At 40.4% G+C, this 20,878-nt stretch overlaps 2 protein-coding genes across 11 annotated transcripts in view; one reads left to right on the plus strand and one right to left on the minus strand.

Annotated features, from left to right (window-relative positions):
- GLS (glutaminase) overlaps positions 1–11,646 on the plus strand; it is a 76,114-nt gene extending 64,468 nt beyond the window's left edge. The window contains exons 15-18 of the mRNA XM_081051964.1: positions 4,835–4,896; positions 6,023–6,099; positions 6,190–6,253; positions 9,001–11,646. Coding sequence (XP_080908090.1) covers positions 4,835–4,896; positions 6,023–6,099; positions 6,190–6,253; positions 9,001–9,157 — 360 coding nt within the window. The 3' untranslated portion in view covers positions 9,158–11,646. The remainder of the gene's footprint in view (positions 1–4,834; positions 4,897–6,022; positions 6,100–6,189; positions 6,254–9,000) is intronic.
- Positions 11,647–14,783: 3,137 nt separating this feature from the next.
- The window catches only part of STAT1 (signal transducer and activator of transcription 1), a 39,659-nt gene continuing 33,564 nt past the window's right edge, over positions 14,784–20,878 (minus strand). For 8 of the 10 annotated variants that reach the window (XM_081051972.1, XM_081051974.1, XM_081051971.1 and 5 more), the window contains 2 exons: positions 20,253–20,355; positions 14,786–16,561 (listed from right to left, as the gene is read on the minus strand). In XM_081051972.1, coding sequence (XP_080908098.1) covers positions 16,547–16,561; positions 20,253–20,355 — 118 coding nt within the window. In that variant the 3' untranslated portion in view covers positions 14,786–16,546. Of the gene's footprint in view, positions 16,562–20,252; positions 20,356–20,878 lie in introns of all 10 variants that reach the window. The other 2 variants (XM_081051968.1, XM_081051966.1) reach the window with 2 other exon arrangements.

A 20,878-nucleotide genomic window follows, 5' to 3' on the forward strand; every position in this document is an offset into this window, starting at 1 on the left:
CTATTAAGGCAATGTACACCGGAGTTCTGGATTTCTCTTGAGTAGTGGGGGAGATAAGATACACAAGTAAATATACCTTGTGTGGTAGTGCTCTTGTGAGGCAAATGTGGGAGAAAGAAACGCCTTTCTGATTTAAGAGATTGCAGTAGAATTCACAGGGGAGGGGTTAAGTATAACACTGAAGTGAGAAATGGACAGAGAAAAGATGCTTTCAGGAAATTAGTATGAGCTGTGGCTCAGTAGGAATAGAAGGTACGTTCAGGATGGTAGTGGGAAGGAAGGTATCTATTGGTGAGTCCTTGGCACAAGCTGTCACAAAGCACTCTGTGGGCACCTTGCAACAAGCTACGGGGATAATGAATACTGGGTGGGATGTCTGCTGGGAAGACGTGGCAGCAAAGAAGAAGCTTTCAAGGGCTTTCAAGTGGCCCTTGAGGGAAGGGAAAGATTTGGTTAGGAATCTAGGTGTTCCCAAAAGGAGAGAGGAACATAGACACTGATAAAAACAAGGGCAGTAGTAAAACCAGTTTTGCTCTATTGAGGTTGAGAGAAAAAAATAAAGTAGCAGGTTGAAGAATCTTGGATGTGAGGCTAAGGAATTTAAATTTTATCAGGAATGATTTGGGGATTTTTCTGACACTCCCTTGCTGAAAAACCTTTAGTGATGGGAGCAGTGTTTTTGTGACGATGATTCGAAGTACGTGGAAAAGTTCTCGTGGGTGGAAGGAGGATTAGAAGCTGAGGCAGCAGTTAGGAGGACTGAATAAATTTGCTAACGCTATTTGAAGAAGTAAAGGTAAGGGAGGTAGAATAATGATTTTAATTTAATCCCCAAATGATAGCAACAATTTGAATATTTGATACTTTGGGAGAAAATAGTCAACACTTTTTTTTAAATTGAAATATTGAGATGCCATTTAACTGTAAGTTTAAGGTGCACCGTATGTTGATTTGAATCAACATATATTTAATGAGCACCTATTATGTGTGGTAGGCACAGGTTATTGGGGAAACGAAAAGACAAAATCTGTGCCCACATGGAACTTAGAGTTAATGGGGAAAGAGACAAGAAATGTGTGTGTTATCAGATAATGATAAGTGCTCCAAAGAGAAAAGGTAGGGTGGGCGATGTGGAGTGATGAAAAAGAGCGCAGTGTTTTAGAGTCTGGGAGAGAGCATTTGAATGGAGACCTGAATGAAGTGAGGGAGGGAGCCACCCCCAGCAGCAGCACGGCAGGTGTAGCCCTGAGTGCCGGTGACCAACAGCAAGACCCCTGACGGGGTAAAGCCACAAGGGGCAGAGTGGGCGGGGATGAGATGCACGGTGTAACCAGGGAGTAGAGCATTTTTCTCCTGAAAGTCATGGTAAAGAATTTGAATTTTATTCTAGGTATGATGGAAAGTCATGAGGACTGCCACCATCTGTTATTAAAAGATCCCTGTGGCAGCAGAGTTGAACAACAATACAGTCACGCGCCACTTAACCCTGGGGGATACGTTCGGAGAAATGTGTTGTAGGTGATTTCGTCGTTGTGCAGACATGCAAGAGTGCACACACATAAACCTAGATGGCACAGCCAATACACGCCTAGGCTCTGTGGTGTACTCGCATCGTATGTCTGGTCCATCGGATGACCCAAACATCGTTAGGGGTGCGTGACTGTACTGAGGAGGCTATCGCAAGCCTCCGGGGGGGGGGGACCCAGTGGTGGCTCGGGGCCTAGGGCGATAGTAACGGAGGTGGTGAGAAGCGGTGGGACTGCAAATGTATTTTGGAGTTAGTGTATTTGTTGATGAGCTAGATGTGGGTTGTGAGAAATAGAATCAAGGAATATGTCCAGGATCTAGACGGTGGGTTTGTGTGAATTAGAAAAACCTAGTTCTGCCTCTCAGCGTAAGCAGACCCTCTCAGCACATTGTGTGAAGAAGGCTCCCTTTCTCCCATCAGAGGTACTGGGGTGCGAGACACCACAGGCGGGGTGACTGGAGCACGGGCCTGGGACTCCTACGTGGCTGGGCATCCTTGTGGAGGGCTCAACCCGTGCAATCGATTGCAGCGGCCCTGGAGGATGGCTCAGTTTTGGGCCTGAGCAACTGGCTGATTGTATGTAGTGTCATCCCGAAATGAGGGCGACCGGAAGAGAAGCTAATGGTGGGAGTGCTTGGGGGTGGGGAGGTGGAAATCAAGCACTATTTTGGGCACAAGTCTGAGATGCCTGTTGAACACCTTAGGGGCAATGCCAAATAGGCAGATGGATTTGGACTTTTGGAGCCTGGGTGGGGAGTCAGGGCTGCAGAGAGGTTTGCTCATTTTGAGTTTGAAATGACAGCATGACAAGCAAGGGGAGCTGTAGGGTTAAGGTTTAGGAACAAAGATTTAGATTAAAGATGTCGATTGCAAAGTCGTTTTGCCCAAAGGGACGTATAAAACTTTTGTGGGAGATTATGTTGGAAAACAAGGAAGATGGAAACTACCTTTAGGGCTTTGGAGACTTACTAGGTGGTGGAAAGTGGGAAATGCCTCTGCAAAGAAATAGGAAGATCCAGACAGCCGGTGTTGTGGAAAACAAGGGGTGAGGTGCCGTGTGTTGGAAAGTTGAAATAATTAGGGTTTAGGAAGGCTGCTGGAGCTTTCGAGAGTACTATTTAGAGGTAACAGTGGGTGTGAACTTAATTTGCAGGGAATTAAAAATACAGACTATCAGAAAATATGCACAGAAAGCAGTAACAATAGGATTATTTGTTGGTTTTTAAAAATAGGATGACGTTGTGTTTATATTAAGGCAGAGCTAAGGGAGCCAATGGCCAAGGGAAAAGTTGAAGGTGCTAGAAAAAAAGGGATAAATGAGGGAGCAAGGTAAGAGGATCTGGAGAAATAGGAAGGAAGTTAGTCTTCTAGAACTGAGGAAAGATAAATACCTTTTGCTTTGAGGTTTGAAGGGAAGGAAGAGAGAATAGTTATTAGAAGCAGGTATTTTGCATAACAGGAAGGAGAGGTGAGAACAGTTTATCTTAGTAAAGAGATGTTTCGGGTCATCTGTTTTAGGGGTCCCCATTGATATTAAACATCTGAAGAAAATGTAAATGGGAACCAAGAAGAAAAAAATTGTCAAGTAATTGGAAATATGGAGAATAATTTGTGATCAGTGGTTTTCTGTGGGCCCCAAAACACAATTGGAATTGAGGATCCCAAATTGATCCAATTTAAAAAGAAGTCAGGGGCACCTGGAACAACGGTCCATGACCCAGAAAAGCCCATATCAAAATCACCTGGAGACTCTTTTTAAAAGACTTTTCCCTGAAATGTAGACATGGGAGAAGAGATGCTTATATACACTTTTAGAACATACTGGGTGATTCCATTGAGCTTCCCCCCCCCCCCCCCCGCACCCGCTGAGAAAACTGGAAAACTGTTCTGGATTTAGGGTTAGGAGGAGACTGACAACGGAGCACAGGCTGGGTAAGAGTCAGAAGGGAAACTAATGCACTGAAAGAATGAAAATAAGGTGTTTTTGGAGTGATATCAACAATAATAGTATTAGTAAAATTGGGGAGGTATGCTTAGCTGGTTAGACAAGTTCCTGTACTGCAGAAGTTTACAGAGCCTTTCATAAGCTCATGAATCCCCCAGAAAGGGACTTAATATTTTAAGAAAATAGGTATCTGACCACAGGACCCTTTTTTTCATGGAGTGTTTGTGGACTAGTTTCTGCAGAACACATTTTGAAAATGCTGAATTAGAAAAGCCCAGCCATGGTTAGTTCCAGTTTGACTTAAAAGTTCACAGGTTGTGTGGGAAAGGGAAACCACAGTGCCAAGGAGGGATGTCCTCCAGGCAATCCTGAAAGCAGCTCCCAGACTGCGGCTTTGTTCATGCTTGACTAGCTGGGTTGCTTTCCACCCCTCCAATTAAACTTCTCTTTTCTACCATTGAGAACAAAATCCATTGGATTATCACTATGAATGTTGAAGTTGCAAGTATTAGACAAAAGTGGGAATTTACGAAGTATTTACAGTGTATGTTCAACAGTTTTGTTTCTCAAAAACTGGGCTGGATAAAGTCTTTATGAAAGCAGACCCAAATCCAGTGGGCTTTAGACTAACTAGCCTTTTTTTTTTTTTAATAGGAACAAGAAAGTAGATAATTGTCCAAAGAAAATATATGGTGCAGTCTTGGAGCAATGAGTTAACATTTTGGGAGTTTACCTGCCTTTTGAGTAGAGGCAGTGTCGTGGGCTCTGAGGGTGCCCCAATTTATACTGCGTGGGTATAGAACTGAAGGCTGGGCATGTCTTTCCAGGAAGTGTAGTCCTTTTCTTAAGTTTAAGAAGATTCCTACTGAATGTTGTCTCTCAAGATTTCCAAAGATACCAGTGATTGGTGATTGGTGAGGACAGCGTTTGCTGGCAGAGATTAGACATTTCTATAGCCTGATTTAGTTTTTAATAATGACGTGATGAGAGTCTTGTGAATGTGCAAGTCCGCTCACAGTACTGAGACATACTAAATGAGAAAAGTTCTAAACCGTTTTCAGTTGCTCCAACTAGGTGTGTTTCACAGGTCGCAAGTTTCCATGCTTTGCGCCAACTGATATCATTCCATTCTTCCCCTTACGTATCTTATTTTTATCGTTGAATTTCCCTTCATAATCCTCTATTAAAAAAAATATCACATATGTGCATTCTTTTTGGTTACAGAACTGTAATCATGGTAACTTTTTGTGTGTGACCCAGCTGACGTGTTCAAAACACATGGAAACCACTGATGGGTGGCAGTTGTACACTGTATGTATTTATTTTCCCCTATGGATGCCTGAACTTTCTTTTCTTCACAGGTAAAATCAGTGATAAACCTTTTGTTTGCTGCATATACTGGAGATGTGTCTGCACTTCGAAGGTATGTTAACGGTGGATTAGCATATGGTTTTGCAAGTGTTTATCAAGTTACTTCTGGGCAAGTGGCCATTTTAAGGTTAAAATCTCACTTCCATTTTCCTCCAATAAAAATGACCCAAACAAATTTATGTTAAATCCCCACTTCCAGTGCCTTAGGCTTGCTATGCAGTCTTGTCCTTTTCTACCTCCTATCAAAGCCCAGACCTCTGTTTTCCCAAGTGGTAACTGGTCAATGAATCCATAATAGTTAATTAGCATTAGTGCTTTACTGGGATTGGAAAATGGCTTCTCAGTCCCCATCTACCCTCCAGTCCCCATCTCTGGAGGTGGGGGGTACGCAAATAAGGGGCATTTGATGTTCTGCAGATCACCAGGGTTAGAAAGGTCGCATAATACTGTGTATTTAACATAAGATCTCTTTATAGAGTAGCAACGAACTTCAATGTGGAAAAATGTCTATGCTTAATTTCCACCTTTGTTTTAAAGTCTGATTAGTACTTGTATTAACAACACTGTATTATAAACTTCAAAGTTACTAGAGACTAGATCTTAATTATTCTCACCACAAAAAAAGAAAGAGAATTATGTGGTATGATAGAGGTGATATCTGACACTTTGTTGGTAATCATATTGCAATATATAAATAAATTAAATCAACACATTGCACACCTTATACTTACATAATGTTATATGATAATGATATCAATAAAAAAATGTGCTCTTCATAAAGTCTGATTAGTACTTGTAAACTATAGACCGTAAAATATTAAAGAATGGGAGTCTTGGTGGAAACATTTAACTTTATGTATTAGTTTCTTGCCCTTTTGAGAGACAAACTTTGATATAGTTGTGCCACTATTCTTGAGTTTTGAACAATAATGTAATGAAGCTTAATTTTGGGAGAGATGGTGGACATTTCCTCTTACTCCCAAAGAGCAAAGCTGAGGAAGAGAGGTGAAGTGGCATGTACCCAGGATGCTTGTGTACTGAATAGGGTTTCAAGTTCACCAGTCTCACAGGACCTTGATTGAGCCGATGGAGTAAATGTTATGATTGTGAATTTAATTATATATTATATATATAAATATATGAAACAGTTATGAATAGTTGTGTTTCCAAATTTTCAGATTTGCTCTGTCAGCCATGGACATGGAACAGCGAGACTATGATTCTAGAACAGCCCTCCATGTCGCTGCTGCAGAGGGTAATTATATGAACCATTCATCTATTTCTTTTTTCAGATTTAATTTCTACTCAATACTAAAAAAATCTGCTTGTTTTGTTTTGAATATAGGTCATGTTGAAGTTGTTAAATTTCTGCTGGAAGCCTGCAAAGTAAATCCTTTCCCCAAGGATAGGTAAGCACTAATGTCACCTTCTAATTTACAATTGGCAAATCAATGTTTTATTATACAGAAGTATAATAGTTAAGTGATGGTATATTTAAATCTACTGTGTATATAGTACTGGAGATATTCTTGAACTTGGTATGGTGACTTATAAAGGCAACAAAATCTTGTTTCTGCTGGGTAGACCATTCTCTCTCCCAAATCCTATTTCTTATCTAAGGATGGTCTCTTATTTAGAATTTATCAGGTTAGTTTGTGAGTCAATATACTGTATGAAGAAAATAATTCTTTGTGTTTGGAAAGAGAAGAAAAGGAATTTTGTCCTCAAGGGGTTTTTAACTACATAGGATGGACAAGATAGACATTTACAGGAGCGTCTTTAAAATGTGTAAGAAAATCACTGTTACAGAACTCTAAAGTAAATAAATTGGAGTTCGTTTTTGAGTCAGTTCTAGAAGGCTTCATGGAAGTTGGATTTGAATCAGTGCTTAGGGGAAGAGACGAGGTTTGAAGGAAGAGAAAGGCACTGTATTCTGTAGTGGGAGAGGTCTCTCTAGAATATATTCTGTTCCTCCCCTCTCCCACTTGGTCCAGAAGGCAAACTGCAACTCATCCTGCAGTAAATGCGATCCCCAAAGCGAACAGTCAAGGGTGGGGTACGAGTGTGGCTTATGTAGATACATACATTCTTAAACTCGGTACTCACATGCTTCCGTATTACAAAACTGAAGTTATATAATTGGATGAGTCAGTGAGTAATAAATGAGAATACAAGTTTAGAAAAATGGAAGGAAAACATACTTGATGGAGAGATTTGATATTATCAAGAGTTTGGATTGGCTAATTGAGGACTGCGTTGATTTTGGAGCATGTTGATTATTCTCTAGTTATTAGATCTTTCTACTTTATGTTTTACTATTTTTTTAAATTAGTGGTTTGGCTTTTATTAGTTCAGCTTGCAAACAATGCAGAAAAGTTATGGTATCAGTGTCTGAAAATTGTTGGTAATTTTGTAAGTGTGGTAACACTTTGGTCATCTAAGATTATGACCTTTATTGGCAGTATTCTAAAACCTCATGTTAGGGTGACAGCCCTGCCTTTGAGCAAGAAACTGATGAGTGTTTCCCTCCTCACCTGTGTTTATAATCCCAACCAAAACACGATTTAACGCATGCTGGAAATAGTTACTGTGCTTTGCATATTTAAGGACTGAAACGTTTTGTTTTGTTTTGTTTGCCTTAATTGACCTCTGGGAATATGGAAGTAGATGTACCCATCTGATAGACAAGAGTTATGTAAATAAACAACTTGCTAACTAGGTATTCAACTACAAGAATGTAAGTTAGAGCAAGACAAATCTTTTCTCTTTTTCATAGAATGTTTCACCTCAAATTGTAAAAATAGACTTGAACGAATTTAGTGTATTCTCTAAAGCTGATACTTTGCATTATTTCATGGCAGAAGAGTTGTAAAAAAGATAACTTGCAGTTAACATTCAATTTTTTCCAGAAAGACAAATAATTATATGCTGTAGATGATTGAAAAGTACTCCCATCTCCCGGTTTAAGGCCACTGATTCCCTAAATGAAGGCCAATGTAGAAGTAAAAGGTAACTTAATTCAGCTGGGTTTTTTTTTTTTGTTTTTTGTTTTTCTGAGGGAAAAAAGGTACATGTGAAATGTTACTTACCTGATTTTAAAAATTAAGAATAGGTTACCAAACTTTATCCAAAATGTTTTAAAAGTGAGATTATATAAAAAACCTTTCAGATCCCTATTGTGACCTCTTTACCTTCTTAGGAAGGTAAAAGGTTAAGGACAAAAATGGAAAGGAAAGAAGAAACAGAAAGGAAAACCAAATGTTGAGAGCAGCACATTAAAAACGAGTCAGAGAGCCTGCTAGCCATGGAGAAGTGACATAAGTAGAATAAGCAGAGAGAGAGGATGGGAAGAGAGGTTTAATAGTTGGTGAAATATTAGGGAACTAATTATATTCTGTCATTTACTTGGGTTGTGTTTCATAGTCTTGTTTCCTTTTTCCAAAGGCTGATTAGCTGATTTACCACTGTTGGCAACTCGTTTCTTCTTATCTTCAGTCTTCATCTGTGTATCACTCTAAAGAGCACAGCTCCAGACACACACTTACTAGATAGAAAGGGTAGTTATTCTTCTGATTGTGTAGTGGTCCAGTTGACCCCTGGGTTTCCATCCTTACCAAAGATGATGACAATGTCAGTTCCTCTCGGGTCGATCTTGCTCCTATAATGTATGTTTGAGTCCTAATTAGGTCATGGCTATTTCTAGACCTCTGAGATTTACTGTGACTTTCAATTGACTGGAATAAATTTTCTATCCAAGGCTAGGGTGATGGTTGTCATAAACCTGAATTTTCTTTGAACATTTTATTTAAAGAGAGGTCCGTTGGGCTTTGCAGGAAGTTAAAATTCAGGAATCTAGAGGAGTCTATCTGTCAACACTAGAACTTCCCCTCCATAGGCACTTAGATATGTGAACCAGATCCTTCGGTAGAACATATTTTTCTCTTCCTCCCCATACCCCAAAGTTGTCTGAGAACACTTTCTGAATTATAAATCCCTTTCTGTATTTCTTCAATGAATTTTTACTTTTAATATTGCTAAAATGGCTACGTCGGAATGGCCCTTTAACCTGCCTTTAAAAGCTATGAATGCTGGATTATCTGTCATCTTTGTACAGTAATTACCTGATGACCCAGTCCATGCCATACTACTTCTTTAGGTGGAATAACACTCCCATGGATGAAGCACTGCACTTTGGACATCACGATGTGTTTAAAATCCTCCAGGAATACCAAGTCCAGTACACACCTCAAGGAGATGCTGACAATGGAAAGGAAAATCAAACTGTCCATAAGAATCTTGATGGACTCTTGTAATGGTTGTAAGCCCAAGATTTAAATCACTTACCTATTTAATTGTGAAAAATGATTATGAAGAACGTGTATTTCTACCTGGTAGTGATGTATATTTTACAACACTTGTCATTTCAGTGTTATTGGAGTTTTCTTCATTGTACGCACAGGACAAATCTGATCTCTTTGGGAAAAAAATAGAAATAAAACAATCTCCCTCCATAATGTGAGCAATATTTACCTCGTGCATTGTATAATCGGATGTAAACGAAATAGTTACCAATGCTAGCTTAACTGTGTGGTGTTCATGGTTGATTTCTGTGTCTTGTGAATTATCAGTTTATGGTGTGACCTGCTGGTATACATTTACAAATTACGCTCTTGTTATGCAGCCTGTCCAAGTAGGCAAGGCAGCCTTTAGAAGCAAACTAGTGTGATTTTCATGACTTCAAATATAGATTTAGTTCGAGTGTTTGAACAACTATATGCACTTATGGTTGTGTGTTTAAAATGTCTCCCATCACCCTAGCTTCATGATGTGACTTTAAAAATTACAGTAGTTAACAACTGTTAGTAGGATAGACCAATTATGATTAGACTTTATCAGGGAATCTGTTTAAGATATGTTTGGTGACCAAAACATGTGTGAATGTAGTTACACTACTTTTGAAAATTTTTCCTTTTTCTATACCCCTTGTCCAGCTTCTCTCCCCAGACACTTAGCTATTTGCCTCTTTAGCTGGGAAAGTAGGTGCTGGCATACTATGCAGTTTTCATGTTTTCCACAGTAAGTCAGAAAATGCCTCATAGATCTGGCATACGAGCTACAACCACGCCATTTGTCTATAGGAAATAAACCAGAGACAAATTACAAAGCTAAGTACAAATTAGTCAAGTGTATCGGCCTGAAGAAGGGATGTGCTACTGCAGCTTTTTAAGAACATATTTTTCAGCTTCCAGGATGAAGCTAAAACAGGAGTGCTCTAAGTTACCAAAGTTGTTATGATGGTGTGGGAACTGCTACAGATAACATTCGTTTTTGAACCTGTCATGAAAAGTCTGCATCAAGATATCTGCGCTATTTGGGGGACCACGAGATGACCCCAGTTTTCTCCTTATTCTCTATTGTGTAAGTTTTGGTGGACTCTCTAGTTTACTAATAAGAGAAGGCCATTTCATTGTAAATTGAGACCCATCATTTGTTTGGGGGAGGAACTGCACATATACTTTATCCCAGCGTTCCTCAGAGGTACAGGGGTATGGGATGAAGCGCACACACAGGCACACACGTACACACACAGATGGACTTCTCTGAAGCTGTTTAGTGACATGAGCAGAAACCTCAACCACATGAACGCTAGTTGTTAACACAGCAAATTCCTTTTTTTCTTGACCTTTTCTATGAGCACACCCTGCTCCTTCCAAGCCTTATCACGCCTAATTTCCCACGCTAGCAGTCTCCACGTGTTTCGATTTTTCTTCCAGTCTAAGTCAGTGGCCTCAGCCATCACCTTCCTGGTCCCGAGACCGCACCTCCTTTGTGGAACCACGGCCAGCGTTCCTCAGTGGAGCTGCATCAGGCATGAAGCCATGCTGTGGGGAGTAAGGGGGTGGGCACCCAGCCCCGCTGCTGTGTTCCTGCCGCATGACTCTATCAAGCCACCTAGGCGGGTAGCATTTGCAAAATATCCCCAGTTATATTATAGATCCTCTTGAACCGAAATCAACTGAAATAAATTTGCTCAAACAGCAGCTTGCTTTGTGTGATCAAAATGAAGCGTTAAGATAGTTCCGTTGTGTAACTTAAAGATTACCAATGATTTTGAGGCTTTTCTTTAATTAAAAAGAGGTTCTAACTATTGTTTGGGAACAAAGATAGTTTTCATCTTGTCTCAGATCAAAACTATTTTGTGAAATCTTTGTTTAGTTAAATGTGCCCTTATTTACCCATGAGGTTATTTATGACTGTATCCTGGTTCCTGCTCTCTGTTTGCTGTTGGCTGATAATGAGTCCATTTGGTTGAAATGGTTCTGACTGTGCTGTTAACTGCTGCCATGAGTATACTCCAAAGATCGTTTTATTTTGGCGTTAGCATCATATCTGCTTTTTCTCTGTATCAGGAGAACTCTCTATGGTCATGTTTATTTAAAGCTTTGTACATTAATACAAGGTTGTTTCTGCTGGTCTCAGCCCTAAGGATCTCATCTTTGGGGGTCTGTGCTGTACCCCATGCTGCCCCCACTGCCCTTTACTGCAGAGCTGGATTAACTAGTGACCTTTGATTCTGTTGTCTGTCTGACGGGGACTGAATGGCCTGATGATGGATTTAGATTCTTCCTGGGGATTGTACAGCTACGAATGTATTTGCCACCAGGACCTCCCAAAGAGAATCTAATCTTAAAACTAGAAGTTGTAAGTATTCTGAAACTGGGAAATATTTATTTTAAATGAAATCAGGTAGTGTTGCTTTTTACAGCATAATAAATACATGTATCAAAAAAACAACTGAAAAGTGAATTTTTTTAAAAAAAATAAACAACTAAGGTTTTTCTCTTACATCACTGGGTTGGGAACTCCACTGAGCATAGGGATCGTGTCAAGTTGGTTCCAATCCACTTCTAATGCCTACTGTGAGCCAGGTACCATGCAAGGTGTCACGTGGGGTTACCACAATGATTAAGATGAGAATCCCGAATGGAGTTAATTCTTGAAGGTGAGAGGATGGGCAGGCACATTGCTAGTCCCCTAGCAGCTAACACTATCCTTTCACAGTTAGGAAGTGCTCAGTAAATATGTGCTGAATCAAATCATTGAACATGTCCTGCACTAGGGGATATTCTAACCTTTTAAAAAGAGAACAGAGGTCATTCTCACAAAGCCTTGACATGTATTCGGGGAGCTGAACCTACTGCTGCCACCCTCGGGTCTGAAGGACTAGCTGAGCTGGTAAACTGCAGCTCCAGGCCGGTTCATGGGGATGTGAATGGCATTTGCTTCCAATGCAGGTCCCCTACTTTAGGGTTAGGATACAGTTTTCTAACCACAGAGAAGGTACACGAACACCATGGCTGTCCAGTTCCAGCTATCAAAGTCATTGTTCACAAAGTCATTTGCTTCATTACAGCGAACATGTCTGCGCTACTGTCTGCGTTACTGACAGTTTAGAACTGGAAGAGACATCAGAAATTTCTCATCGAATCCTCCTCTTTCCCAGATGAAGCTGACACCAGAGAGCAGGCTGTGATACAGCACTCGGCCTGTGTTCTTTCCCTACATCCTACCGCAGTGCACCGATGGATAGAAGATCCAGCTACTTGCAAATTAGCTCAAGTCTGGGCTCTGTGGAGATTTAAGGAGAAGCATAAATGCTACAAAGTTATGCCGTGCAACATGTGGTCAGCTTGAGCTGTGCATGCGCACAACTGCAGATAGAAGCATGGCATCAGTGCAGGGGAGACCACACAGATGAATAATCCCAAATTGTGAAAAACGAAATTATACTTGTTCTTGATAAAACATGATCATTTTATTTTTGTGGGCTTTTGGTAGGGGCTGGGATGATCTTCCTAATTTCACTTAGTAACCCTCATGGTAAATTGAGTTAATGTGTAAATCACGGACCAGATGGCCCAGGGAAGTAGCCCATGAATGTGCTAGGTGGCATTTAAAACAAGGGCTTTTGGGGGAAGGGGTATTTTATAGCTATGAATGGAAAGGATGTGATTTACGAGACGACTAGGGAAGGTTATGTGTGTTTGGGAGGGGGAAAGGCTTAGAAAATTAAGTCATTTATTAAAAGGGGGCAAAGATTGGATGTGTCATTTTTATTCTGGTGCCTGAACCTCACTCCAGGCCTCTGGGTGCCCCAGGCGGGCCCCTTGCTACCTGTGCAAATAGTGGAGAGTCTACAAGGAAGTGAGTCAGACGAGCAGTCACAACAGCAAAACAATATCAAGACTGCTTCATTTGTGTCCAAGAAATGGGGAAGGGTGCAAACCGACACCGACACAAAGCATTAAAGTGGTATAACAACATTAAGAAATACAGAATTTACATAGTTTGATAACAGGTTTTTGACAGCTTTCTGTCAAAGGGATCTTTTGGGAACCTTTATATTCTTGGATACCCAACATAAACTTAGTAAGTTTAAAACTGCTTAAGTATGGTTCTTTTTCTCAATAGGTCAAACAAGATGTTTGTCAGGATAGCAAATACAAAAGCTGGTTAGTTTACCAAAACTTGGAAACTCACTATTATTAAGTCAGTATCACGTAAGAGCTATAAAAACTCATCTTAGAAGGTTCCAAAACAATATTATCTTTAAACTTTGTAAAATTGTTTTAAATGCTATTTCTTTGAAATTGTGACTATTTTTATATAACATTTAAATGTTTGTAGCTTTTGCTTATGTATGCTTCACAAAGTCTGAAGTTTTCATAAGATAATAAGTACTAGAACATATGATCCCGTATCTCAGAATACCTGAAGTTCCACAAAGGTAGGTATCTTCGTCTGTTTTTGGTTCCCAGCGTTCCCCAAACATCTAGAACAGTGCCTGGCTCACGGCAGGTGCTTGGTATATGTCTGATGTAATAATAAATGAATGAATGACCAAAAGACACCATTCACGTAAATACCCCAGACTTGGGGCACAGCATCCTAGTTTAAAAGGTAGGTGGCAGAGTTTTGAAAACAATTTCTAGATTTGTCCTGTTTTCTGTGGGATAGTTAAAGGTAAAAGGAGTGCTTTCTTTGTTAAGACTTAATGTCCCACTTTAGCCTATAATCAATAAACAGATTTTGCTTGTTTAAAGCGGGATAAATAGTGAAATCCACTTCCTGCCATCTCAGAAAACTCTCCTTGTTAAGTAAGGAGAAATTTCTCCCAAATATTACATATAAGCTCTATGCTTGTGAAACACCATATAAGATACACTATTAGAACACACCAAAATCCCTACACCAGGATCTAATGGGTGACTTTTTATACTGATCAAGTATGTAAGAACACAGACTTACACTGGCTAGCCAGGCCATTATCTACTTTACTCCCTGGAGAAATATAGCTCTCAGTGTTCGTTATACAGGAACTTGATGCTTCCTAGATCTAAACACTGCAGACATGGAGATGAGAATCATCACATTTGCAATGATGCCGGAATTCAAGGCTATACCACTATTCCCTGGTAACTCTTCCAACAGTATTTAAGTCTAACGTGCCAGATTTATGTCTAACTTGGTGATTATGTCTTATACTATGTTTTTCTAGCAAACGGTGTCTTTTACTTTGAGAAGTTCTTGGCTTTCTAGCTTATACATTTTTGGAGAAAAATGGTACCTTTTTTGTGTGGGTGCAATAATTTCTCAGTAATAGCTAATCATGGAGGTGTAGATTTTAGATGGCTGCTTTGGAGAGTCCCCTTTTACATATATTTTAAAATTTGAACACTTACATTAGGAGGACTGAAATTCATTTTTAAATAAATGCCAAATTATTTGTGCATTTGGAGGCAGCTGCAGTCACCAAGACCAACGTACTTACAGATTGTTCCAGTAATGTTTCCTCTCTGAGCTCTTCCACTGACCTATCTTAATCTGCAACAGCAATTCTGGTGATACGCAGGGTAAGAAAGGGCAACACTCAGGAATATGGTGTTATTAATCTTATTATAAAATAAGGACTGACATGTTTATGTTTAATCATGAATTTTAAAAATGAGGAAAACACCAGACCTATACTTAATGCCAGTAACTTTTAAAATCTTTACACCAAATGCTATTCAGCATTTTAATACTTCTGAAAAGTAAAGAGTCTCTTGGCTGGTGCAGTAAAATGAAACCATGCCAAATCATTCTCAAAGGGAAAAAATATACCAAATAAACACCAGCAATTAGAAACAGTATTTTGTTCATGTTGTCTTCTTGGTTCCTTCATCATTTCAATTTCAAAAGTCAATGCAAACCCAGTAAGGTCATGCCATCTTATGTAAAAACTGAGAAGAGGCTTTCATGTGTGTTCAGTACAAAGGACCATGTGCATTTTATAGTTAATGCAATCCATATATGTTAGCTTTAATTTTAAAAATAGACACAGTAATATCATAATGGTGGTGACAGTGGGAAAATAAGATGCACCGACAAAGATCGCAGGCTGAGTATTGTATGGAAGAACCCGACCAAAGCCATCCCCCTACACCGCTTTTCTGTGCCAGTACTAACAAAGGAAGGAGGTAAGGAACAACACACCTCACAAAACACCATCCAGTCAAAAAGGGGTCTAGAAAAAGCACAGGAGATAATGCAACAATCTGCAAATGTATTTGTCAGAGAAACACATTTATAAGTGAAAAACATGCAATTCTCAATGCAGGTATACAGGATGAGTTTTCAAATTCTTTGATTCTCATATTATTTCTGGTTCATGATTTTTTCAGTTACTAGTTTTTCTTCTCAATTTGAAAATCTTACGACTAGACTAAATACCAGCTAATAACAATAAAGACAAATTAACCCATTTAAGAAAGTGAATTAAATTTTGAATTTGTCTACATCTATGATTAATTTCAACTTTTTGAAAAACAATAGGATTTGCCTCGTTAATAGACTGGCTCCCTTGCTAGAACTATGAAGACAATTTCATTTCCTAGTGACCATGATGAAGTAAAATATATTCAGCTTTGGATATTCAAGTTTAAGCAGAAAATCCTACTCCTAAATTTGAAAAATGTACTTCTATTGATATTAGCCAGTACCATAAGGCCGTAACAAACAGAAAAGGTACTTCTCCCAAGAGAGAATTTGGCCACAATGGCCACAGTAGAAGATATAATAAAATACAGACCACACCGTTTATCCCCTGCCCAGAAACGGATGGCTACCTTTGATAAAGAGTTATATAGTTCTAGAGAAACATAGCTTTAAACTGTTTCACAGGTAAACCAATGGAAAACTTCCAGCCATATTTAAAACAGAGAGAACAGATAAAGATTCTCCAGAACAGAAATTTGCCAATCCTACATGAAGAAGTTCCCTAAACAACTGATCCAGCAGCCTATTAACAGGTGAGCCCTGACTTGATACAGAGCACTTGCTAGAAGCTGCTAAACTTCTGGCCTTTCCCATAGCTCTCACTCTAGCAGTCCTGTCCTTTTGGGTGTATCTGGATGTTTTTCATTTGCAAAACCCACTCTGTGGAGAGGGCCTTTCAATTTTACCTTTAATTAGATGCGTGAAACCCTCCAGAGTAACAGACGTTTCTGAATTAGGGAAAAGTCCACTTGCTATCAACAGGTTGCAGCAAATTTGTTGGCCTTTCATTTCCCTAGAAACATAGGATGTGAAGGAACAGAACAGCAGGAGGGAATCACAGGGAAGGAAAGATGTCGCCAGAGAAGAGGAGAAAAATTCATGCTCTATACTGCGTTCATCTGTAAAAAGACAAAACGTGGTTAAGTTTATTACACTGATTTTGTAAAATGCAGATTCATATATTTAACACTGCTTGTCTGTTCAACAACTGAGTAGTAGGAAGACACTTCCAATAGCAAATAACCACCATGGAACTAGAGAGCCTCTGCATGTGCTGTCATTTTTCCTGGACTAATCGAGACCTTTTATATTCTCTAAACTGATGGATTATTACGCTGCAGCCTGCTGGCTTAGTTCTGTCGATTCATCCAGGCTGCATGAAGCTTTGTGCTGTTATTCAAGTCTGGGGACAGAGCAACATGGCAAGTCTGCTCATGCAAAACAAGGGTGAGGCAATGCTGAGTTGTATGCCAGAGGGAGAGACGTGGGAGAAATGATGAATTTTCCTTAAAGGCCACTCAGTAGGAATAATAACTGAATGTCTTTTAGGTATGGTTGGAGAAGTAGAATCACTAGGAACCCCCAGCAGGGCCTCCTGCCCGGTTGCCTGGAATGGGGCACCTTGCAGGCAGTGAACTGCTCGTCTGAAGAACACCAGCCTGCACTGACTTATCTCACTGCCATGGGGGCTCTCCCTGCAGACCAGGTGCTCTCGACCTGGGAGGAGTCTGTCCGCCGGCAGTCATGACTGGGTGTGGGGATATGTGTGCTACGGGCATCTAGTGAGTAGAGGCCAGAGATGCTGCTAAACATTCTGCAATGCACAGGATAGTCCCCCCCACACAGAATTAGCTCCAAATACCAATAGAAACACAGTACTTGCTTGACAAGCCTCTTGAGAACGGAGTCCGTTTTTTTTAATCCCAAGTACTCAATAGTGGATGGTGCATAGTGGGCTCTTAGGAAAATAGTTTTGAATGAAAAGCACCATGAAGGTTTTCCCCTGTGTTTCAGTGTGGCTGACACTAAAAATATATGGTTAAGGTCGTGGACTTGGAGAAGGAGAGAGAGAGAGAAAGCCTGGATGCAGGCGCTATCACTGTCTCAGCAGTGGTGTGATATGGCCCATGAACTAACCTCTGTCAACCGCAAGGTCCTCAGCTGTTCCAAGGAGGCTAATAGCACCTAGCAGAGAGATCTAGTGAAAGGACTGTGTTAGGTCATGTATGTAGAACGTCTAGTGTGGTACGTGGAAAATAGCACACAATTAATAAATGTTCCTGTTACCAGCTTTGACCAAAGGCCTCTAGCAGAGTAAAGGTTTTCATATCATCCCAGGGGAAAAAGCTGACTGTACAGGAAATCCAGACTAAACAAATCCTCAAGTCATGCTGCAGAAAACACTGGTGCTCTGTCTCTCTTGGACAATTTCCTCAGAAGCGTGGGGCCCTCCTGAGGCGGCACCAGGCGGCAGTCAGCCCCAGGGCCACCCTAGTCCAGAGCAGCAACCTCCAGACGTGACTGAAAACAGCCAGTTCTGAGAGGTAATTCTATGTCGGAGCGTATGTCCCAATTCCATGGTAAAGGTAAATCATGGACAGTCAAGGTGGAGTCCACCCAATTTGGAGACTAATCCAACTTTTAATTCATCTAACCAGTGCTGTGCCCGTATTATGGCCTCTTTTAGCTCTTTAAGTCTCCTATGGCTTTAATCTGGAGGGCTGTGTGTGTGTGTGTGTGTGTGTGTGTGTGTGTGTAAATTTTAATTCTTTTATTCTACAAATGAAATGAATTAAATCATCTGGAATGGAATGGAATGGCGATGGGGGAATCCAGAGACCCAAAACCATTTCCTGTCATTTATTTAGAGTATTAAACAGTTCTCACAGCATTATTATGAGAACACAGAAAAAGCAATCACTCTGCTTGCACAGATGTAGGGAACTAATCCATCTTATTTTCTTAAGGTCACAGGGAATAATGGTGATGACAGAGTTAGAACTCTGATGTCCAAATCCAAAACACAGGCCTCTGACCCAAAGGCCACACTGCCTTTGTCATAATAAACCAGAATAAAACGTATTCAGTTCTGTGCAAACAGCCTCTCTAGGGTGCATGTTTTCAATAAGATCAGCTAGCTTTCTCTGGGAGGTAACCCAGGATACTGAACAAGAGCAGGCACTCTAGAGACACACCGAGTGGCTTCAAATATTCATTCCATCACTTACTGTTTGATCTTAGACAAGTTATATAATATTTTTGTGGGGGGAGGGTGAGAGGGGCTCTTTTTCCATACCTGCAAACATGGGAATAAAAATAATACCTAACTCAGAAGATTGTTGTAAGGACTGAATAAGTTACCACTTGTGGAGTGGCTGGTACACACAGTAAGTGTGTAGTAAGTGTCCCCTTCTAATGGTGGTGGTGATGGTGACAAGGTAACTGGCTCAGGAATAACAAAGTTGTTGTAAAAGAAGATCAGCCCATTTTCTGGCCCATCAATCTATCTGACATATTCTGAATAGGCGTTATATTTATGCCATTTTTGTGTCGGGCTTAGAAATGGCACTTTACAGCAGAGTCGGGGGCTACGTTCTAGCAGAGGATGAGACCTTACCCACGTAAGAGGTTCATTCTACACTTGTCAACAGGAACAGAACTGTTTTGCTCTTACATGATCTAAGCATTTTTCTAAGTGATATGTTTCATCCTTAACAATCAATAAGGTTTAAGAAAGGACATTCAAGATTTTAGCTTGTGTTTCTTCAAGTGAGGAAAAAGGATGAAGAAAAAAGTTACACACCAGAAGCTTGACTGTAAGTTAAGCTGTAAGTTAGGCTATTACTGATGTCATATAAATGCATTCTCTGAACACATGGCTCTGTGACCCTGGATGTTTGAAGAGCAATCCCCTCTCCCTCTCCTTTCTCTGTCGTCTTCCTCGCTCATTACTGACCACTAGGCACCAGGCCAGGTACACAGTGATGAAGAAAGACCAGTAATGACTCAAAAAGGAAGTTTTTAAGCATTAAACAATTTTTTTAAAAAATCAACTGGAATAGCTTCACGTGGAAAAGGGCTTAAAACAGCATCAGCACAAATCGAACCAACCAAAAAAAAACACACAAAAATCTTTAAGAGGAAGGATTTCAGGCTGACAGACAGACAATACTATTGGATATACTGAAAAACATTCTCCCAAAGGAAGATTCACTGTTTTGTTGGAAATGTTGTTCCTGTTCCTAGCAGGACACTCATTAACTGTTTCACTCTTGGAACCTTAACTCTTGGCAAGTCCTTCCCAGCCCCAGGTGCTAGCAGTACCAATTGGTTCTCAAACGGAAGGCAAGTGAAATCGTTTCATGACTGCTAGCTGAGTCTCTATATAATTATTGTAATTACCAAGCATTAGTCCCTTCCCTTCCTAAAAATAACACTCCTTCACCCAGACACAGCACTGAAATAACAGGACAAAAGAAAACCTTTCCTTATCAGAGAAATCTTAGTTCCTTAATTTTACGAAATTTCTAGATGGATGTCAAAGTGCTGAGGGGGATCTTTTAAATATTTGAAATGTCACTTATGTTTTGGAAGGTGCTGCATGCCAAGAATAAAAATCCCAGTGATGATGTAGCTTGTTTAAGTACAGCAGGCTCCAACTTGTGGATAATCTAAAAACCCCCTTCTTGGTTCTACCAGACGCTGCTCCTGGTATCTTACCGACAGGCCCAGGGTGGGTCAGGGTGACCCCCAGCCCCGCCCTCAGAGAGCACACAGCGTGAGTTGAGGACACCCCAGTGGGATACTCACCATAGTGTCAAACTCTACAGAACCCACCATCCGAGACACCTCATCAAAATCCTCAGGAGACATGGGGAGAAGGTTGTCTGTGGTCTGAAGTCGAGAAGGGTGACTAAAATGGGGAGAAAGGAAAAGGAAATATTAACACTGAGATTAGGAAAACGGTTAACGGGAGGTTCCGGTCCCCAGCCCGGCCCCTTGAGCCAGGCTGGACAGCCCGTCTAGAACCTGTGCCGCTTCTGCCTGGTCAACCCTGGGTGCGAGTGTGTGCAGTGTCACCCTGAGATGCCAATGCCTCGGGGCTTACCCTGGCCCGAGAAGCACCAGAGAAATGTCTGGGGAGTCCCTCATCCCTACCTTGAGGTGTGTATGCAGATAAAGCTGCTCCAGAGTGTTTTTACATGAAGGCTACATCCATTCACCCCAAGACAGTTCTGCGGGCCAAATAACTGAAAATGACTTTTCCAAATTTTTTTCTACCTTTTATAAAATGAAACAACAAAATAAAAGCAAGCGGAAAAAAAAAATGTATCTCAATCATTACTTTGGCCTTTTCTAGATTGAAAAGAACTACTTTCCCACTCTGATTGATTTTTGTTCATTTTATTCACACTTTTTCAAAGTATCAGTTTGGG

The sequence above is a fragment of the Rhinolophus hipposideros genome, assembly GCF_964194185.1.
Source record: "Rhinolophus hipposideros genome assembly, chromosome: 6".
NCBI lineage: Eukaryota > Metazoa > Chordata > Mammalia > Chiroptera > Rhinolophidae > Rhinolophus > Rhinolophus hipposideros.